The sequence below is a fragment of the Tachysurus vachellii genome, chromosome 11, assembly GCF_030014155.1.
Source record: "Tachysurus vachellii isolate PV-2020 chromosome 11, HZAU_Pvac_v1, whole genome shotgun sequence".
Classification (NCBI taxonomy): domain Eukaryota; kingdom Metazoa; phylum Chordata; class Actinopteri; order Siluriformes; family Bagridae; genus Tachysurus; species Tachysurus vachellii.
This window is the reverse complement of record NC_083470.1, coordinates 5267850-5287081: the sequence shown is the minus strand read 5'-3', so window position 1 is coordinate 5287081 and position 19232 is coordinate 5267850. Positions and strand designations below refer to the sequence as shown.

At 37.0% G+C, this 19232-nt stretch overlaps 1 protein-coding gene across 1 annotated transcript in view; it reads right to left on the bottom strand.

The window, feature by feature from the left end:
• The window catches only part of tafa5l (TAFA chemokine like family member 5, like), an 82235-nt gene that overhangs the window by 21638 nt on the left and 41365 nt on the right, over positions 1–19232 (bottom strand). The window contains exon 4 of the mRNA XM_060881772.1: positions 9122–9249. Within this exon, the coding sequence (XP_060737755.1) occupies positions 9122–9249 (128 nt within the window). The remainder of the gene's footprint in view (positions 1–9121; positions 9250–19232) is intronic.

The following is a 19232-nucleotide window of genomic DNA, read 5'->3' as shown; positions in this document are numbered from 1 at the left end:
TTAAAATAAACCCTACAGGTGCATTGCTGTAAACTCTAAAGCAATGTTCAGGTCAATGCCACATCTGTTGTTAAGTAGTGAACAGAGCGTGAGATTTAAAGCAAAGCCTTTGTTAGTTCTTTAACTCTGATCAGTATGGGCTATGAGCATTGTGGTGGAACAGGCGTGAGCTGCCTGCATTCCTTCACCGCCTCTCCAGCACGTGTGGTGCCGCCGTATCCGGCTCGGGAGAATACGGCAAATTTGAACCTTTCAGCAGTTCACTAGTGAAGACAAATGGCACCGTGTGTTTGGGGCCCTGGTGGGTGATCTATATTAATGTCTGGCCGAGCTTCAGCATCCTGCATATGCTAACTCCATTAGAGGGTCAGAACCTGGCTCTGACTCCCCTCTCTCCTAACACATACCCTGAGGGAGGGCCGGATTTAGAAAGGTTGCAGGTGCAGGAGAGTGCAAAACTGAGCACGAGCAAACCACACACACACACACACACACACACACACAGAGAGTATGCAAAAAATCCGTGTACACACTTTTTTGGATTGCTGCCCATTACATGCAGCGTGGGGTGCTTTGTGCTCCAGCTGCTACAGAGGGCACGTCTCACTGTGGTGCATCTGAGTCTTAGCCACCTTTACATAACACTCATACAGTACACACACACACTCACACACAAACACACACACATGCACACACCTTTACAGAGCAATGAAGAAGCAACAAATACATTTATATAACACTTCATAAACACACACACACACACTGGGAAATTTTCCAAGCCAAATACGGGGGTCTTGTTGTCTCCTGGATACATTTGAATATCAGAGACTCTCGTGTTTTTTCATTCTGGTTACATGTTTTGGATTAAATATCACACCAAATGTAAATTTATGGTAAACACTTGTTTACTCCAACAAACTCCACTTTAAAGCTTCTGCCAGCTTGTTTCCATGATTAACCTGTTACTAATATCTTTAACTTTACAGGCTTCAGGGTGAGCAAAATGTCCCTCTATTATAATCTGTTATACTTTAAACCACATCACTGATCAAAACTCTTATTTTGGACCATACTTTCTGCATATTTTTATGAATATTTATTTTTCCATACTAGTACGCATACTAATTTTGCACTCTTTGCATACTTGTGCTTAGTATTTTTATATATAAATTTTGCATATTTATTTACTTCTTTTTTTAGTATGCATTTACTTCTTTTTCATACTTTCATTATTATTCATATGATTCATAATTATCTTTAGTAGACTTTTACTTAACATAATTTACTTTAGTATACTTTTAGTATAATTTTACATAATCATTTTGCACACTTTGCAGACATTCGTAGGTACTTGTCCTCAGTACACGTGTTTATTTGGAGCACCTTTTTTTTAAGTATGCATATTCATTTTTCCATACTTGCTTTATAGTAGGCATACTAATTTACATACATACTAATTTACATATAAATATAAAAAGCATTTTTTTTTCAAAATAAAAGCATATGGTACTACAAAAAAAAAAGACGCAGTTAAATACATTTAATTACAACTAAATGGTGTCTCAAAGTGCACTTCAGTGTTTCTAGTAGACTTTTATTTGCATTAATTATATATCGTTTGTATACTAAGTACTGTACATTGTAAGTATGTCAAAATAACAGACTTTAAATACATATATGTATAAAATTGTTTATTTTTTTTTTTCAATTGGGTCATGGCACCATTGTTTACAGCCTAATTGTAACCTTTTGCTGATTGTACTTCGAAGATTAGCTTGAAAAACAAATAGCATTAGGGTCATAAACTTTTGATAGTTACACAGATTAATTTCTGCAAAAATGGAAAAATCCTATTGGCTTTCTGTTGAGGTAACCAGAGAAATGCTAACTTCTGAGTTGGCTTTCGGATGACAAATAGATCGTCCCTGTAGCACTCTGTTGTCAGGAAGCAGAGCTACATCATAGCAACAACCGTAACCACAAGCAAGATAAGAATAACGTACAATACCGCACAGAGATTTGAACGTAAATCAAAGTTGGATGTTTCGTATAAGCAGGATTATGAGAGTGAAAAACAATGTATACTATACATAAAGTAGTAAAATACTAGCAGCATGAATGGGTTTTTAAATAAAGGCGATAAAAACAGGGACTATCTCTGGAGAATGAGAAGGACTGGCATGTATGGCTTACTGCACCTCAGGGTAATGCTCTTACACCCTTCATTACACCGTGTGAGCTCCACCCAGCAATAACACTACCACAAATCTTCTGCTCTCATAACCTCACAACAACAAATCTACAATGACAACATGACAGCTCCACAGACTGCCATTAAACACAGGAAAGAAGGAAGCGCCATGAACATGCTCTCTCTCTCTCTCTCTCTCTCTCTCTCTCTCTCTCTATCTCTCTTTCTCTCTCTTTCTCTCTCTCTCTCTATCACACACACAAACACACACATACACATATGCATGCACGCACCAAGAACATAGAGTCTATATGTAATCATAAAAGTCCACATCTTATACATGAGCACACACACACACAGAGACACACACACACACACACACACACACACACACACACACACACACACACACACACACATCTACAGACACACTGCTCTGAGCTGTCAGGCTTGATTATGTGATGTAGAAAACATGAGCATGAAATCTCCAGCAGCTGCCACAGGCGGTGAGATGCGATGCTGCTGGCTAATGTAAACTGTAACCACACACACACACACACACACACACAGAGAAAGTGACGCTAAAACAGACAATACTTACAACAGACCACCTGCGCTCGAGAAAGAAGCAAATATACACACACACACACACACACACACACACACACACACACACACACACACACACACAAACAGCATTTTCACAGGTGTACATAAACACAGACTATGCTGGTATGACAGCAGTGTGATTAGTAACATGATCATTCAGACAGACGATGTGATTGAACTATACTGGATTTTTCTTGCACACTACACACTTTCATCCATACTATTTTTCCTCTCATGCCTATCATTTATTTTTTTGTGTGCATATATATAATAAGACTTTCCAAACATTACTGCATACTTATCTTTGAATGTGGACACGTATGCATACTAATTTTGCCCACTTTGGTGTGTATAAAGATTTGTCTATTCTATAAGCACTTATTTTAGTATGCATACTTATTTTGGACACTTACAGTAAGCTTGCAAATGTACCATTCTTTATGCTTGCTTCTGTTTACTTACTTTGGACACTTACTTTGATTCATACTTATTTTTAGTATGCATAATAATTTTGCACACTTTACATACATTCATATGTACTTGACCTTAGTACACATGTTTATTGGAAGACTTCATTTTAAGCATGCATATTAATTTGTCCATACTTGCTTTATAGTATGCATACTAATTTTGCACACTTTGCATACTTTGCTTAATATTTGTATTTTTTTTTATCTAATTAATGAATTCATTTATTACTTCCTTTGTAATATGCATTTCCTTTGATTCGGACTTAACTTTGGTATACTAATTTTACATACTAATTTTACACACTCTGTATACATTCATATGTATTTGTACTATTTATTGGAATACTTTATTTTTAAGTATGCATATTCATTCTTTCATACCTGCTATATACAGTAGAATACATACTAATTTTGCCCACTTTCATTTGTATACAGATTTATTTATAAGCATGCAACATATTTTAGTATGCATACTTATTATGGACACACTCATCTTTAGCATACATATTTATTTTATCTTTTAAAGCATGCAAATGTACCATTCTTCATACTTGCTTCTTTACTTAATTTGGACACTTACTTTGTTTCCTACTTACTTTTAGTATGCATAATAATTTTGCACACTTTCCACACGTTTATGTTTACATGTTTGCATATTTATTTGCATACTTCTTTTATTAGTGTGCAATTAATTCTCTTTTTCATACTTTGATTCATACTTATTATTAACATAACAATTTCACATACTAATTTTGCACACTTTCCAATACTTCTTTTTTAAGTATGCATATTCATTTTTTCCAGACTTGCTTTATAGTACGCATACTAATTTTGCCCAATTTGCATATGTTAATATATATTTTTTCTTAGTATGCATGTTTATTGGCATCCTTTTTTTTTAGTATGCATATTTATTTCCCATACTTCCTTTTTATTTATACAAACATTATTTTTATGCATATTTCGTGTATTTTACATACTGTGAATATTTTGACTTATTTCTTATATTTAGCATGAATACTTAATTTGCACACTTTTATGCACATTATAGTGCACATACTATATGAACCAATTTTTTTTTAAATATATACATATTATTTAAATTATTTTATATTATATTAATTATTATTTATTATACATATCCTCGGGGGGCACGGTCGCTTAGTGGTTAGCACGTTCGCCTCACACCTCCAGGGTTGGGGGTTCAATTCCAGCCTCCACCTTGTGTGTGTGGAGTTTGCATGTTCTCCCCGTGCCTCGGGGGTTTCCTCCGGGTACTCCGGTTTCCTCCCCCGGTCCAAAGACATGCATGTTAGGTTGATTGGCATCTCTGGAAAATTGTCCGTAGTGTGTGATTGTGTGAGTGAATGAGAGTGTGTGTGTGCCCTGTGATGGGTTGGCATTCTGTCCAGGGTGTATCCTGCCTTGATGCCCGATGACGCCTGAAATAGGCACAGGCTCCCCGTGACCCGAGGTAGTTGGGATAAGCGGTAGAAAATGAGTGAGAGAGAGATACATATCCTCTCACTTTGCCAGTGCTCTACAGTGATGTCCAATTCCTGTAGTGATGAAGCAGGCAGTTCATGTCCAATTTTATTAATATAACATATTTTTAAAATCCTAACGTGTATCTCTGAAGGCCTTCTTTTAAGCAAACCTTTGTTATGCATGCTTTATCATGGGTGTTTGTCTTCGATGGCTTGTTTTAAGTTATTTATTATTACTGCTGCATGAATATCGTCTTTAGAGAGCTTTTAATTCTTGCAAATTCATTTCTGTGATGAGTTTTTAAATATTTAATGCACATCTACTCAGGGGTTAAATAAGGGGGGATTATAGGAGTCGAGCTCCTGCACCTTGTATGTGAACGGCAAGTGGAGCTGATCTGAGACCTGTGAGTCCACTCACTCACTCACTCATTTTCTACCGCTTATCCGAACTACCTCGGGTCACGGGGAGCCTGTGCCTATCTCAGGTGTCATCGGGCATCAAGGCAGGATACACCCTGGACGGAGTGCCAACCCATCGCAGAGCACACACACTCTCATTCACTCACACAATCACACACTACGGACAATTTTTCCAGAGATGCCAATCAACCTACCATGCATGTCTTTGGACCGGGGGAGGAAACCGGAGTACCCGGAGGAAACCCCCGAGGCACGGGAAAACATGCAAACTCCACACACACAAGGTGGAGGCGGGAATCGAACCCCCAACCCTGGAGGTTTGAGGCGAACGTGCGAACCACTAAGCCACCGTGCCCCTGTGAGTCAGTTCCAGGGAAATGTAAATCAGACCAGGCATAATGGTGATAATATAAAGATTGAAAATAGGTTCAGACCACTTTATAGAGAAATACTTTCAGTACAAAAATCCTGAATCTAAGCTGTTAACTGCTATATATGACGTGTGTTTTACTGTAAATCCTTCCTTTTCTAAAAGAAGCTTGTTTTATTTTCCTTTTTTTTCAGCATTTCTCTTACCGTCATCCTGAAGACAATGCACTTTTGAATTTTTTTCAGTTTTTTTTTTGTTAAATGCCTAAAATAAGTTCTGTGGTTAACACAAGCACAACATATTTTCATGCATTATTCTACAACAAAAAATACATAAGTAATATCCACTTTTTTAAGTTCTATGTATCTTGAATAAGATGGCTGCTACCAAGTGGCTGAATGGGACTACAGAGGTACTTAGGGGACTTTAAATGTCATCACGCTGAACAGGAGACAAATCTACTACAGCCTCATTGTCTGATCTTTTGGAATAGTTTATATATTCATATAGATAAGCACCTTGATCATTACAGATCCTTTCAGTTAAAAGTTATAATCTGTTACTATAAAAGTACTAAATAAAACCAATACTGCAGTGAATTACATGGTGCATTTTTTAATATTGTTTGGAAAATGTTTTATTCATAAGAAAAAAAAAAAAACTCGCAGGCTACTTTTCACATTTATTGGTTAAAATTGATGTTTTACTTAAACGTCTTAGACTGATGAAAAACATGGAAAGTAAACAATTCTTGAACAGTTATGATTTTTTTTTTTTTTGGTATTACCAATGATGCATCATATTTTCCTCTGTATGTGTATGTGTATATGGGCCAGTGGTGGCTCAAGTAGTTAAGGCTCTAGGTTGAGGATCAGGGTTCAAGCCCCAGCACTGCCAAGCTGCCACTGTTGGGACCTTGAGCAAGGTCCTTAACCCTCCTTGCTCCAGGGTGCTGTATCATGGCACTGACCCTGTGCTCTGACCCCGACCTCTAAAGTTGGGATAAGTGAAGAAAGAATTTCTCCTTGCTCTAATGTATATGTGACAAAATAAAGTCTTTGGTTCTATAATTTTATTTCTTAAGATTTTATGTCATTTTCTTTCTGTTGACATTCTTTCTGTTCTCTATTAGTAGTATTTCCAAGTTTATGAACAGCGACATTAAAAACACTTAAATAGTTAAAAAAAAAACCTACGATTCAATCTCCAACGATTCGTTCCTTCATATGTTCATCATATGCTCAAAACAGAACCATGGATATGTATCATGGAACATGTTTATTAAAAAAAAGATTAAAACAGTTGTTAGAAGCTTAAAAGTCATGTTGGAGTTTAGTTCTATTTATTAGCTTTTTACTTTTTGTCTGTCACAGAGCTGGTCATTTAAATATGTCTAATATTAACCTCCAGCTTTTGTATAATATTAATCTTTGTATAATGAACATTTTGTACTATATTTCTTAGGTTCTGTAAAGCTGCTTTGAGACAATAAAATTTAATTGAATTGAATAGAGCTTATTTTCTGCAATAATCCAAACTCATTACCGCGACGCGTCTTTCCGCAACGCAAACCCACTAATCCTTATTTTAACTAACCCACCGTAGTAATCGAACTAGTTAACTCAAAGCCTTGGAAAAGACACATATCACAACAACATGACACACTTTCAGGATAATGCTAAAAAATCATGCTATTTATTTTTGCTAACATCCAAAAAGCCTATACAGGATTTATATTTATATATATATATATATATATATATATATATATATATATATATATATATATATATATATATATATATACGTATATATATATATACATATATATATATATATATACGTATATATATATATATATATATATATATATATATATATATATATATATATATATATCTATTAGCAAAAATAAATAGCACCATGCACATTGTTTACGTATGATTTCAGTCCACCTCTAGATGGTCTAGCTTGCGTTAACAGGGAGCATCTGAGAGGAAAAACACTGTGCTGTTGAAGTGCTCTTTGCTTTTTAGTGGATGATCGAGAGTCAGACACACAGTACCAACACTGTGAATGCATAATTAGTGTGATTAATGCATAATTACAGTCATGATTAATTTATGACTAATGTTGCAGCTGCTTTTTTTATACTAGCGTCATTACAAATTCAGACGCTCACATACAAGGAACACATACAGTTTACTATAAAGCACAGTGTATGACATTATATGCACACATGTGTACTAAAGAACATGTGTACTAATTAATGGTCACACAATCACACACACACACACACAAATCTAGGACATGATCAGCGTTCCTCTCTTGTGTGTGTGTGTGTGTGTGTGAGTGTGTGCGCCTGCATGTATGTGTCTCTGGGTGACTGATCTCAGCACATATTTCTGTATACCACACACTGAAAGCAGCGATTTTGTCTAAATATCTGTCATAAAATCACAGGATGGTGTAAATGTATTGCTGAGCTAATGGCCGCATTTATACTGACCTCAGTTCATCTCTCATTCATACAGAAATGTACACACACACACACACACACACACACACACACCCCAAGCTGTTTTTCACCACAATTAAAGTATAAGGATAAGGCCAGATTATAAATATGGTGTTGTTTGATGCAGTATTTTATTGGAATGATTCACAAATATATATTCAGTTAATTAGATGTCAGGTTTCATTCTGTATAATTATTACCACAATTAAAATACTCTAACAGCGCTCCATATGATGCTACTAGAGAATTTGTGTTTTCTAAATTAATAGAATAGTGTTTTCTAATCTCAAATGACATCAACAACATGAAAAGTAGAATCCTAAAAATTTTTTTTACATGAATTTTTGAAATTCCTGAATGTCAAAGGTTTGGGTTAAACCGTGATCGATCAATGTGCTTCAATAGAGGAGAAAAAAATCCCATCTTTTGTAATATTTTCACTTCCATTTAAATTACAATGTAGAAATGATACAGAATTTTACATTCTACAAGAAATATTTAATTCCCTCCTTTTTTTCAATTGAGTAAAATTCTACATATTTGTGTTTGTTGAAATTTTTAATATAGAATTTTCAAATTGAGACTTGGATTCAGACTCAGCTTTTAGTATCCAGTGTATTAAATCACATACTACTGTCAGGTAAACAATGTTTATTTAGCCTTTAATTAAACTTAAAAAGCTTTTCTTTTTCTTTTTTTTTTCTTTCTTCTTTTTTCCAGTTAAGAGCTTTCAAATAATTAGGGCATCTAGATATTTTTTCTTTTTTTTGTAGAAAGTCGCTTCAAAATAAGTAAAACAGATAAAAAAATAAAAAAATAAAAAGAATCTCACGCTGTAACTTCTAACCTTTATCTTTTTCTTAAAAATTGTATTTATATTGTTTTTAATTGTTTTTCTTTTGTTATAACATTCCTATTATCCTTTTTTATTTTATACTTTTATTACAAGCTTTTTTATCTTAAATTAAATCTATTAGTTAAATTCAGTGAGTTTTGCTCACATGCTGTATTTAAGTAACATATCATCATAATAAAGAGAGTAAAAGCTCTTACTGTGACGGTTTTTATTCGTCCTCCTCCCTTGGTGCAGGTCCAGCCAGAGTGATTGAGCAGCAGGCCGCAGATTTCTCCGTCTGAACACGGGGTCATCTCACACCACTGCCTGCTTTTCACTATCCGCGCTGCACACACAAACACAAAAGGTCCTGTCTCAGATGCCTGCTCATGTTCTTGCATCTGACAGTAAGACACAGGATGTGTGTGTGACACATTAAAAATACAACACATGGCATAGTAGATATACTGTCTATAGTATAGCTCTGCTGCATGGGTTAGAGACTGTAGCAGTGAGGAAAAGACATGAGGCAGAGATGGAGGTAGCAGAGACGAGGATGTTGAGGTTCTCTTTAGGAGTGACGAGGATGGACAGGATTAGGGACGAGCACATCAGAGGGACAGCTCAGGTTGGCTGTTTTGGGGACAAGGTCAGAGAAGGTTTGAACATGTACAGAGGAGGGAGATGGTTATATCGGTAGAAGGATGTTGGAGATGGAGCTGCAGGTAAGAGGTCAAGAGGAAGGCCAAAGATGAGATATATGAATGTGTTAAATGTGGACATGAAGGTAACTGGTGCGAAAATAGAGGATAAAGTTAGGTGGAAACTGATGATTCGCTGTGGCGACCCCTAATGGGAAAAGACGAAAGTAGAAGAAAAATAAGAAGACGCAATATAGCTATATAATAGCGTCTTTGAGGACAACAACTTCCTAATCAATACACAATTGTCGGATTGTGTCTGACTGTAGAAAGGACATTATTTATAATTACACTCTTCGGTGTTTATAACAGTTTATAATTACACCCTTCAGTGTCACCCAAATGAGGACGAGGTTGACTTTTGAGTCTGGTTCCTCTCAAGGTTTCTTCCTCTTCCATCTAAGGGAGTTTTTCCTCACCACAGTCACCACAGTCACCTCAGACTTGTTCATTGGGGATAAATACAAACACATTTAAATATAAGACTAATATCAATCTTGAAGTTTTGTATAATATTAAACTTTTTGTGCTATAGTAAGTACTAGACGGCGCCGAAGGGTGTTTATTACGAATGTCATGTGATCATGTCTTGTATGTTTTCACCTGTGCTTGATTACTTCTTATGTGGTTTAGTATTTATAATCTTACTCGTGTGTCGACTCTTTGTCTAGTCATTTTTCACAACATGCTCACTACTGTATGCCTACAGTTGTGTGCTGTCGCGTTTCGGGTTTTGTTTCCATGTAATGTGTAATTTTATTTGTTTTTTTTTGTTTATTCGTATTTTATTCTGGTTATGTTATTAAGTTTCCAAGTGCGCACATTATGGCTTGTTATGTTTTGTCTTAAGTTACGTTGTATGCCGTGATGTCTTTGCGTAATAAACCAACGTATCCGTTGGTTGACTACGTTCTCAGACATCGTGACATTTTCTTATGTTCTGTAAAGCTGCTTTGAGACAATGTCCATTGTTAAAAGTGCGAAATAAACAAATAAAATTGAATTGAATTGAATACTGTACAGCTGTTAAAACAGCAGGAACAGAGTGATTCTAATGCAGATGTTTTAGTCTGTGCTGTATTTTTATTATTTCTGTGAGAAGTTAGCGGGTCTGCTCTGCACCAGCTGTCTCATGAGAATCTTCCATTGATGTTTAATAGGAGAAATACAATTTTATGAGTTTAAGATTAAGAGATAATAACCAGGTTTTGCTGTTCTTTAGCTCATATATCTAAGAGTTTTCTTGTGTAATTAATGACAAATTTAACAGAAGTTATGGAGATGGAGTTGATGGTGCAAATGTTGGACTCAAAGTTCCAGCATGCAGTGCAGCACCATCCTTAATGCTAGAGCAAAGACTCGGTTTAGCTAGATAGGCAATCTACAAACTGATTTAATGACATTATTAGCATTAAATTTGATGCTTTGGATGCTGCATTGCTCTTTTTCAGTAAAGATGATACTAGGGATAAATCCTTCTATTGCTGCTAGTGTATTAGCAGGTAGTCAAACAGCATTGTGGGTAATGTAGCACATGGCAATGATGACCCAAAACCCAAGTCCTACTGTAATGATGTATAGATCCAGCATGCAGCCTTCAATAACACAATAACACAAACAGGCCTAATCATAATTAAATATGGTTATTTCCAGAATTATTGGAAAAAATGAGTAAAATGGGTATAAAATAAAAAGTGTCATATTTTAATTTCGGGTTGAAATTATTAGAGAAATCTAGCCTTTAATTCAAGTAAACAAAACAGCGTATTAAAATGGCACACCTGCACTTTGTACAGTCTCAATTTCTCAAAATAACAACTCAAAGTCTTCTCCTATAAAGCTTGATGAGAATGAATAATGAGGAATCGGAGACACTCTTCAGTACAGTGTCTCTCCAAACCTCCAGGGTACTAGACTCTGTCTTGTGGACTCTGTTTTTCAGCTCACACCATGTGTTGTAAATCAGGATTATATCAGGGGATTATGATAGCCAGTTCTTGACTCCCGTCACTGAACCATTTTTGTATGGATTTGGACATATATTTTAGATCACTCTCCTGCTGGAAGATCCAACCACGAGTCATCTGAAAACTAAAACGGACAGATTTTCATCCAAATCATCACAGATCCTTTACTGTACTTACAGTAATAGAGCGAATAGGGTAGAACAATCCTTCTTTTTGACAAACCCAACCTTAGTGTTTGTTTCCAAAATGCTTTATATTTGTCTGATTTGAACAGAACCTTGTTCTAATCGATGCTGTAGTAGCATCTAGATTTGCAAAATGCTTGAATGAGTGCAAAAGCTTTTCTTCCAGCATATTTTCCAAATGGGTTCTTGGCTTTGAGGTGGCATCTAATCGGATCTAAATTTGAAGAATTGGTGACTCTATCTTCTCATACTCATTCTTCTGCAAAACAAATATACAGTACCAGCTATGATCCTTCTTGCATTTCTAAGCCTTCTCCTCATTGTGTTTGGAGGAAAAATACACTTCTTTTCTCTTCCAGAAATATCCTTTACCACTATAGTTGGGTTGAATTTCTTCAATATTGCCTAAATGGTGAATATGAGAATTTTCAGGTATGTACAGTATTGTGCAAAAGTTTTAGGCAGGTGTGAAAAAATGCTGTAAACGCAGAATGCTTTCAGAAATATAAATAATGAGTGATTATTTCTGTCAATGTACAAACTGCAAAGTGAGCAAACAAAAGAAAAATCTAAATCAAATCAATATTTGGTGTTACTACCTTTTGCCTTCAAACCAGCATGAAGTGATGGCACGACCCCCACAGAGCCCTGATCTCAACATCATCGAGTGTGTCTGGGATTACGTGAAGAGACAGAAGGATGTGAGAAAGCCTACATGCACAGAAGATCTGTGGTTAGTTCTCCAAGATGTTTGGAACAACCTACCAGCCGAGTTCCTTCAAAAACTGTGTGCAAGTGTACCTAGAAGAATTGCTGCTGTTTTGAAGGCAAAGGGCGGTCACACCAAATATTGATTTGATTTAGATTTCTCTTTTGTTCATTCACTGCATTTAGTTCATTTATGAAAATAAATGTTTAACACTTCCATTTTTGAAAGCATTCCTTGTTTACAGCATTTTTTTACACCTGCCTAAAACTTTTGCACACTTTTGTAGCTATTTTCACTTTTAATTTTTTCAAAGTCAACCAACATTTGTGTCATTTCAATTGTGTATTAAGACTCACAGAACTTCTCCTCTGTATCACATCATATTCATAAACAGCTCCTTAACGACTGCTTACGAATTTCTCAGGTGAGCCACATATTGTACTTGATTATCCTTTATATTATCTTTTAATTAAAAAGTAAATACAAGTTCTATACAGCCTCTGGAACTGACTTTCCTTTGTCTCAATTCATTTCAAATTTCTCAGTTAAATCCTTACTCCCTTCTGTCATGATTCAGCCCGGACTTTTGGCCATGTGCTGTTGTTGTTGTCACGTGTCTGCCCCGCCTTCGTCTGCTCCTCCCTGTTTCTTCACCTGTTCCTAATGTTGTCATTGTCTTAATTGTATTTAAGTTAGCCGCGTTGCTGAATGCAGCGCGGATCATTAGTTGCGTGTACCCCTTGTCATGTCTAGTCTCTGTTAAATGTCGTCAGTTGTATTGTTTCATTTATCGTCATTTTTGTCTATGTCTTCTTTATTTATTAAACCCCCTTCATTTGAAGCTATCCTGCGTACGGGTTTGCCTCCTTCCATCCCGATTGTGACACCTTCACACGGTTCTAAACGTGTTCATTTTTTTTTTTTTTACCTGAGGCCTGTTTTTGGGGTGCATTTTCGCATCACCCTGCCTACCAGCAGCTAAACACAGGGTCACAATACTCTAGACACAGAAACCCAACAGTATCTTGACTAACCATTATAACAGACTTACAGCAAGCAAGTAATTCTTTTGTTTATTCTGATTGGAAAGTCAGATAATCGATTTATATTCTGTCTGGCAGAATCTATCACTGTAATGTAAGAAAGGGTTAAGAAGAGATATATTGTAGAAATAATGTAATCCAGGCAATTAATTTCTAACAGAGAAATGGAATAATATGATGGGCTAAAAGAGGCCATTGAGAATCCTTAAGCTTTTTAAGGGCTCTCATTTTTAGGCTTATACAGTAATATGTTCTTTGTAAGCGCAGCTCTTCATTGTATACGGTTATCCACTGCATTCAAGATCGGCATTCGTGATCTATAGTGACGAAGATTGATGTTGGAAAGATTTACCAAGTCAACACAAAGCTACCTCTACCGTCTGCTGAGGATTCTGTATGATTTTTTCCCTCCAAAAGAGCTTTACAAGCCGTATATCGATCCGTATACCCAGCGAACACCGTACACCCTTTCATCCATGGTTGTCATAACTATAAGCGCGATCTTGCTGCCACATACCCTTTTGTTTTGTTTAGTAAGCAGGGAAACCAAAATGAAGCAGCATGTTTTAAAACCTACACAGAACAAAGCTTTAAGGAGCAGGCCAAGCTCAGCAAACCCACGGGAAAGAAGAGCTATCATATGCAGGCAGCTTCAAATAAACAATCTTTTCTCGGAGGGACGGTAAACAAACAAAAAAAAAGCACAATGCAATCGCTCAGTAATAAAAAAAAACAACAAAGTAAAACAAAACAACGAAAATGTTATTTCATGTCATTTATTCCAGCGCACTCAATTCCGATTGGCAAGAAGGTGATAATTTTCTATAACAGCGTGCCTAGGACAGGAATTTGGCTGCAAAGCAAATCACGGGTTTATATTTAATTTGGTAGATTATTATTTCTTCAGGTACAGCTAACGAAAGGAAGTATCAGAGACACTCCCAAAATGAAAATTTGTTAAACTTTGGTAAGTTTAACATGGGAAAGTCTTCAGGCTAGAGGAAGTTCTTGGGAGTTTCGTGGTAATATGATGCTTATTTTTTATCATAATAATTTCAAGAGAGAAAAAAAGAATATTAGTTCACATCTATTACAGCATAAGTGACAGTATAAACATAAAATTTAAATAGAATAATGTGTCATTATTTAATCCATAAATAAACCTGGTTGTAAAGGAGAGGAAGGAAAAAAAAAATCAGCACAATGGTGGTGTATTTCACAGAAGGTCACTGAAGGCCACTGATTTATTTTTTTTTAGTTACAACATATTAAGAGTTTGTTGTGTTTCATCCTTTACTTAATGCGTTCATAGACAAGAACGTGTTAAGACCGTGAATAGGTTCTATGTGATGAAGATATAATTGTGGCCGTGAATAACTAGTTTTCACTGAAACCACAATAAAATTAAAGTTGTCAAATTAACTCAGGGTTATGAGAATCCATGTGCCTGTGGAGGAAATTTAACACTGTAGAATTTTAACATTAGACCCCAGGATACGGAGAACTGCCAAGGCCACACACCTGATAAACACCCAGGCACTGATAAGTTTATCCCTACTTAGCCAGCTGATTCTCAAATTCATCAGCTCATTAAAAAGCTCCTAGGTTGAATCAGGCGTAGTGGAAAACAAACAAGGAAACAAAATAAAAAAGCCCTGATGCAGAGAAAGAAACTATGGAACTGACTGAAATTAGTTTTGGCTGTGTAATTTGGCCTAGGCTTACGCTGCATTCAAGACCAAGTGGGAACTAGTGAGAAATCCAATTTGAGTAATTTCCACTCAGAATGTTGCTCAATTTCTCAGAGTTGCAAATCATTTATGGCTCAGTGGTTAAAATGTTGGAATACTGGGAGAAAGATTATGATTTCAAATCCCAGAACTGTCAAGCTTCCACTGCTGGGTCTTTGAGCAAGGCCCTTAACCCTCATCTGCTAAGTTGTTTAAAAAGTAGATAAAATGTCAGGCGCTCTGGATAAGGGTGTCTAGCAAATGCTGTAAATATTATTTTATTAAAAATGGCAGCATCATAAGTATAACATATATAACAGTAACCTTTTCACTAAAATCTATTTGTGAGTGATAGATTTTAAGACCACCATCTACTGTACAGGTAAAAGTTGCAAAGTTGCTTTGTAAAGGATTTTTCGTCAAACTAAGGACTGAGTCGTATTAATGCTGAATTATCATCGCCAACATCCTACATTGGCTTTTAAAATGAATGAATCATTAACTAAACAACACTTTTGGGTGCTTTTCAAGGCTGTTTGGAAGCCTGTTATCCATACAGATGCTAATCAGGCATTTGGCTTACAGTGAGCGTCCATTTTTAATGACCTCAAACAGTTTGAGAATCGTGTTGTTGTTATATCGTTAAATATATCAGTTTCTGTTGGGTAATGTTTGCGTTCACATTGTGAATGAACCCTAATGTGATTGCACATCATGCAACATTATAAAACATAACATATTGCACATTCTCATTCTATTACATCATATTTCTTTTTTCTTTTTTTTTTTTTAAACTTATTTATTAAATTCAATTTAGTTATATGGGGGGCACGGTCGCTTAGTGGTTGGCACGTTCGCCTCACACCTCCAGGGTTGGGGGTTTGATTCCCGCCTCCACCTTGTGTGTGTGGAGTTTGCAGGTTCTCCCCGTGCCTTGGGGGTTTCCTCCGGGTACTCCGGTTTCCTCCCCCGGTCCAAAGACATGCATGGTAGGTTGATTGGCATCCCTGGAAAATTGTCCCTAGTGTGTGATTGCGTGAGTGAATGAGTGTGTGTGTGCCCTGCGATGGGTTGGCACTCCGTCCAGGGTGTATCCTGCCTTGATGCCCGATGACGCCTGAGATAGGCACAGGCTCCCCGTGACCCGAGGTAGTTCGTATAAGCGGTAGAAGATGAATGAATGAATGAATTTAGTTATATGCACAGTCTATGAAGAGTAGTCCGGTTTTTCATACTACTGGAAGAAGGATTTTTTAAAGCAGGAAAAAAACATTCATCTAAAATCAAGGCTACGTGGCCTTCAGTTTGCAGAATGGATCAAGTGTTGGTCCAAGACGTTAGAAAAAGTGACAAGAAAGCAGCCTGTTTTATGCTCTTTTCTAGCCTTCCAAATGAAAGGTCAGCTCAAAAAATTCACACAATCTGGGAAATGCATATGCTTTTATGATCTCTTCAGCCTACTGGGATCTATAAGATATGTATGAGGCATTTTGATCTATTTCTACTACTATGTATACACTACTCTGTCCTCTTCAAATCTTTGTTTGATGGACAGTCTGTAAACTAAAAGATTTCTGAACACCACCTCTGGGATTGCCACCCAAAAAAATGCAGAAATAACTGCAGTATTTTTGACAATCATTTTTCAAATAAACTACAAAAGTATACAGAATAGGCTTAAGCACTGTTCTCTATGCTCTGGGAAGTATAACTCTTACAGAAGTGTCATTCAAAGTACATTTTAATCATTTATATTTTAAGACTAGGCTTGTAGGGGCCTTCCATGGAAAACTTGGCATAAATTAATCTTAGCCTTGGAGGAATCTATACAGTAAAAGCCAGCTCTCCACTGGCTATCATTTTTTAGTCTAATTTGTGTCCAGGGAAAGTATGTACGCTTCTTGCTGCTTCATTTATTCTGAAAAAAGAGAGAAATAAGCTAGAGACTGAGAGAGAGAGAGAAAGAGAGAGAGAGAGGCCAGAGACCTCCAGCCTTAATCTCCTCCACCCCAAACTCCATCAGCACAAACGTCATTTCTTCTGAGTTCCAGCTGAATCCAAAACACAGCAACACTGGGAAATCCATGGCCAAATGAAGACAGATGGTAGCGTCTCTGCCATTTCAGACAGTTAGCATGAGCTTCCCTGGGCACCTGCCCACACCAGATAGACTCTTACCGCTTCTGCCTGCATTTTCAAACAAGATATTTATGACCAAAAGATACAAAATTATCTTCCATCTTCTGTGATAAACACATTTAGCTTAAATTGTAATCCCCAAACACAGTCTCAGCAGTCTACAGTCTTCTGCATTTAGGTCTGTTTCAGATGTGATGTAAAAATTCGATCAACCTAATTAGCTCATTGTACAAAATATGCCTTGAATATGTTTAGGACCAAAATACATCTCCATCTAGGCCACCCAGGGAGAACAGATCAGTGGTTTAAAGCCAGCTTAGATGGCAGTGGATATTTCTGGATGCTTTAGGCCTAATTTACCTTTAAAAGATGCAAATCTCTTTGGCGGGAATATACTGTACAGTATACAAATGCTCAGCCAGAGACCACACAGCATGTTGTTGGACTCAGCAGCAGCTCCCAATAGCGTGGTATTTGTAACATTTTGTTTATCCTACATTTGTTGTAACAGACACATTTATATGCCTTACATATGGAACTTTAGATTTAATGCTGGAAGGATTTCTTAACAGACATGCCAACTGATATATTGTGTTAGTATCGTCAACCTTTTGTATTGAGGTTGATAAAAAATCTGTACATGAATATGGAAAAATCAAGGAGCGTACAGTATGTCTGTGAATACAGTGGCATGCCTGTCTGAAACTGCCAGCCAAAATATTTTAGCTACCTATTTATAGTTAACAGTGAAAGACTATCAATATAAAAAAATATCAAATCTGTCATATGACAAAAATATCATATACCAAGTGAGCACATTAAAGGTTGTAAACTTGTAAATATGTAAATACCCTCTAAATACCATTAACCATGTCAGGTTGGGGCTGAACACCTCCCACTGCAACTGGATCCTGGACTTCCTGACTGGGAGACCTCAGTCAGTCCGGATCGGGAACAGCATCTCCAGCACCACCACACTGCTCTTCACCTTGCTGACTCACTAATGCACAGATCAAACCATATCATCAAGTTCTCAGAAGACATGACCAGGGTGGGTCTCATCAGCAAGAACGACGAGTCAGCATACAGAGAGGAGGTGCAACAGCTAACTGCCTGGTGTAGAGCCAACAACCTGTCTCTGAATGTTGATAAAACATGGATGTTCACTTCAAGAGAGCACAGAGCGACCACTCTCCATTGAACATCGAAGGATCATCTGTAGAGATCGTCAAGAGCACCAAATTTCTTGGTGTTCATCTAGCGGAAAACTTCACCTGGTCACTCAACACCAGCTCCATCACCAAGAAAGCCCAGCAGCACCTCTACTTCTTACGGAGGCTGAGTAAAGCCCACCTCCCTTCCCCCATCCTGACTATGTTTTACAGAGGGACCATTGAGAGCATTCTGAGCAGCTGCAACACTGTCTGGTTTGGGAACTGTACCATCTTGAATCGCAAGACCCTGCAGCGGATAGTGAGAACAGCTGAGAGGATCATTGGAGTCTCTCTTCCCTCTACTGTATCATGGACATTTACATTTACACTACACGCTACATCAGCAAAGCCAACAACATTGTGGGTGATCCCACACACCGCTTCACCCCCGAAGCATTCTGGCCCTCACGACCAGACTGTGTAACGGTTTCTTTCCACAAGCCATCAGACTGCTCAATAACTGAACTGTACCGGGTACAATCCACACACACATGCACAATCAACTGTATGGACTGCAATGACCTACAGTACACACTCTTCCAGTATACATCCATGTACTGTACACAGCACCACCATATCAAACTGTTCACATGATGTTTTTGCACACTGTTTTTGCTCATTGCACATGCTGTCTTGCACAT